The sequence below is a fragment of the Sinocyclocheilus anshuiensis genome, unplaced genomic scaffold, assembly GCF_001515605.1.
Source record: "Sinocyclocheilus anshuiensis isolate Anshui unplaced genomic scaffold, SAMN03320099.WGS_v1.1 scaffold1198, whole genome shotgun sequence".
NCBI classification, from domain to species: Eukaryota; Metazoa; Chordata; class Actinopteri; order Cypriniformes; family Cyprinidae; genus Sinocyclocheilus; species Sinocyclocheilus anshuiensis.
In genome coordinates this window covers 627,097-629,704 of record NW_015557119.1, presented here as the reverse complement: position 1 = coordinate 629,704, position 2,608 = coordinate 627,097, and the positions used below count along the sequence as shown (strand labels likewise).

Here is a 2,608-nt window from a genome sequence, read left to right as displayed (position 1 = left end):
CTTTAAAGAACACAGTTATCATCACAAGTTAGATTGATAGACCACACCCCCAAAACAGCAGTGAAACAAGAGAGTCTGTTATACTTGTCCTCTCATATGAGCAGGATGTTCACGTACACGGTGTCTGTCAGCACTGGCAAACAGGAGTTTGCTGAGACAATTAATGACATATACCTGACGCTGGTGGGCACGGAGAGATGCAGTGACCGAACTCTACTGGACAAATCCATTGTTGACCATTTCGCAAGAGGATCGGTAAGAATTGTTCTTTCCCTTACAAATTCAGGACAAACTCGATGGAAACTGCGGTGTCATGTATTGAATGAGTGAAATATAACACATTAAATAGTACAGGTTGAAATTATTTCATTTATTGAAATGTTGTACTTTTACTTGAGTTGAATAAAAATAAAGTATTCAACTTCACTACATTGATTTTTCACCAAAAGTACAGAAAGGTGCTGACAGAGAAACAAGGCGAGCTGGCGTTTGGCAGGCACTTTTCAAACTTTTAGGTGGAGCCCTGCGCTGCAGGCAATAACAGACTGGTCTGACTCAGGGGTCAAAACCAATCAAAACTTCCAGTTGATCTGGGGGCGGGGCGTTCAAACCGTGCTTTGCTTTGACAGTCAATCACTAGTGTTGCTGTTTTGAAACAGTAATGTTAAAGGGTTAGTTCACCCAAAAATGAAAATTAGCCCATAAATTACTCACCCTCAAGTCATCCTAGGTGTATATGACTTTCTTCTTTCAGATGAATCCAGTCGGAGTTATATTAAAAATGGTCTTTGATCTTTCAAGCTGTTTAATGACACTCAGCGGGTGTTGCAGTGCATCAGTCCAAAAGAAGTTAAATAAAAAGTGCCCATCCATAAAAAAAAGTGTCTCGCACGGCTTCGGGTGGTGAACAAAGACCTCCTGTAGTGAATCGATGCGATTTTGTAATAATCACTTTAATCTAGCTTGCGCTCACTGTTGTACACGGAAGCAGCTCCGGGCGGATGACGTATGAGGTCAGTGCTGCGCAATGTTAGAAATCTATGCTCTGATTTTATATTGTAATTTTGACAGCTCCTGAAATGGGTCATACCATTGATATTACCAGAGCACTCAGCAGTGTTGAGTGTCTAAAATGCATGCACACCATTCATTTGAATGGTTAAGCTCACCCTCTTAGTCAGTGCAGTCAAACTAAATGAATGAAGCAAACTTAGTACAAAGCTGAAATAACCTCAACATTAACAACATTGCAATAAGAGAGCATGCATTTTTATGTGCATTTACCTGACAGATAAACCATGATTTCGATTCTGCTTATCAATCCTTTAATATGACTTTAAACCATTCAAGTGCAAGAAGACTCACGGTTTTCTCTGCTGCACACATACTGTATAGTGCATGATACTGAGTCCTCTTACATGTCTTTTTGCATTTGAAAGGACAAATACACACAAAAAAATGTCAACAGTTAAATGTCCCGGTTAAATATCAGCAAGCCGCGATTAAGAAAGCTGACTCCACTGTGACCCTGTCTTTCTCTCACGCACAAACACACACACACACACACACACACACGACGCGATACTCTAAACGGCGCAAAACTCCGCATTTGAACAGTCAATAGCAAAAACTATTAAGAAAACATACTTACAGTAGCTGATAAACACTCGGTTTAGCAGAACCTTTACGATTAATTAACTGTGACGTTTTAAAGCGCGGTTAATTGCGAAACCAGTTAATCGCTGCATCCCTAGGTGGGGGCGTGTTTGAATGAGGCGTTTTAGCCCGGTCTGGATCAGCCTTCTCTTTTAGATAGAATAAATCCTTTTGTGGGAGACTTTGAGCTTTGTAACTCTGCAGATCTTATACATGCACAAACAGCTATATAACACACTAAAGAAAAGGAAAAATAGAAATCGCATCATATGACCCCTTTAAATGAACGTAAACAGTTGAGAAAGAAAACGCATGTGTAACAGTATATTGGATCTGTGCAACTCCTAAAGTGACAGCAGCCAAATATTCCTGCTGCCATCTCTATAATAACGATAATCAAACAAAAGACAGAAACTTGACTCTCTGTTCTTGCCTGAATAACTTCTGTAACTATATTTGTATTGTATGTTTATTACAGTTTCTGTATCTGAATACCTGACAATCTTAAAACACTGTTTATTTCAATCGTAATTAATTTGTTCAATTGAATCTATTTGTGTGATTGCTAACTTGTTTATTTGTACTTTTTAAATTACTGAGTGTTTACTTGTCTTTAATAATACTTGAAATTTACATTATTATATTTTTGTTCATAATAATTAGGAATTATGAAATATTTTGCAGTACGACTGTTCAGTTACAGTTCAGTACAAACTTACCCACGTGTGTAGGGTGTGCCATCTAACGCGCTGCATGAGACACTGATCAGATTGCTTAAAGAGGTCCTATTATGCTCTTTTACAAAGTATTATTTATATATTTTACATTATTATAACACCTCTCTCCACAGTCTGGCATGAACGGCTCGAATAGTTCCTGCATCAAATGAAGGCCCGCCTTCTGAAATACGAAATGTGCTGTGATTGGTTAGCTGGGCCAGTGTGTGTTGTGA

The 2,608-nt window shown here is 38.6% G+C and overlaps 1 protein-coding gene across 1 annotated transcript in view; it reads left to right on the top strand.

The window, feature by feature from the left end:
- Positions 1-104: 104 nt before the first annotated feature.
- LOC107677802 (arachidonate 5-lipoxygenase-like) overlaps positions 105-2,608 on the top strand; it is an 11,267-nt gene continuing 8,763 nt past the window's right edge. The window contains exon 1 of the mRNA XM_016472839.1: positions 105-255. Coding sequence (XP_016328325.1) covers positions 106-255 — 150 coding nt within the window. The 5' untranslated portion in view covers position 105. The remainder of the gene's footprint in view (positions 256-2,608) is intronic.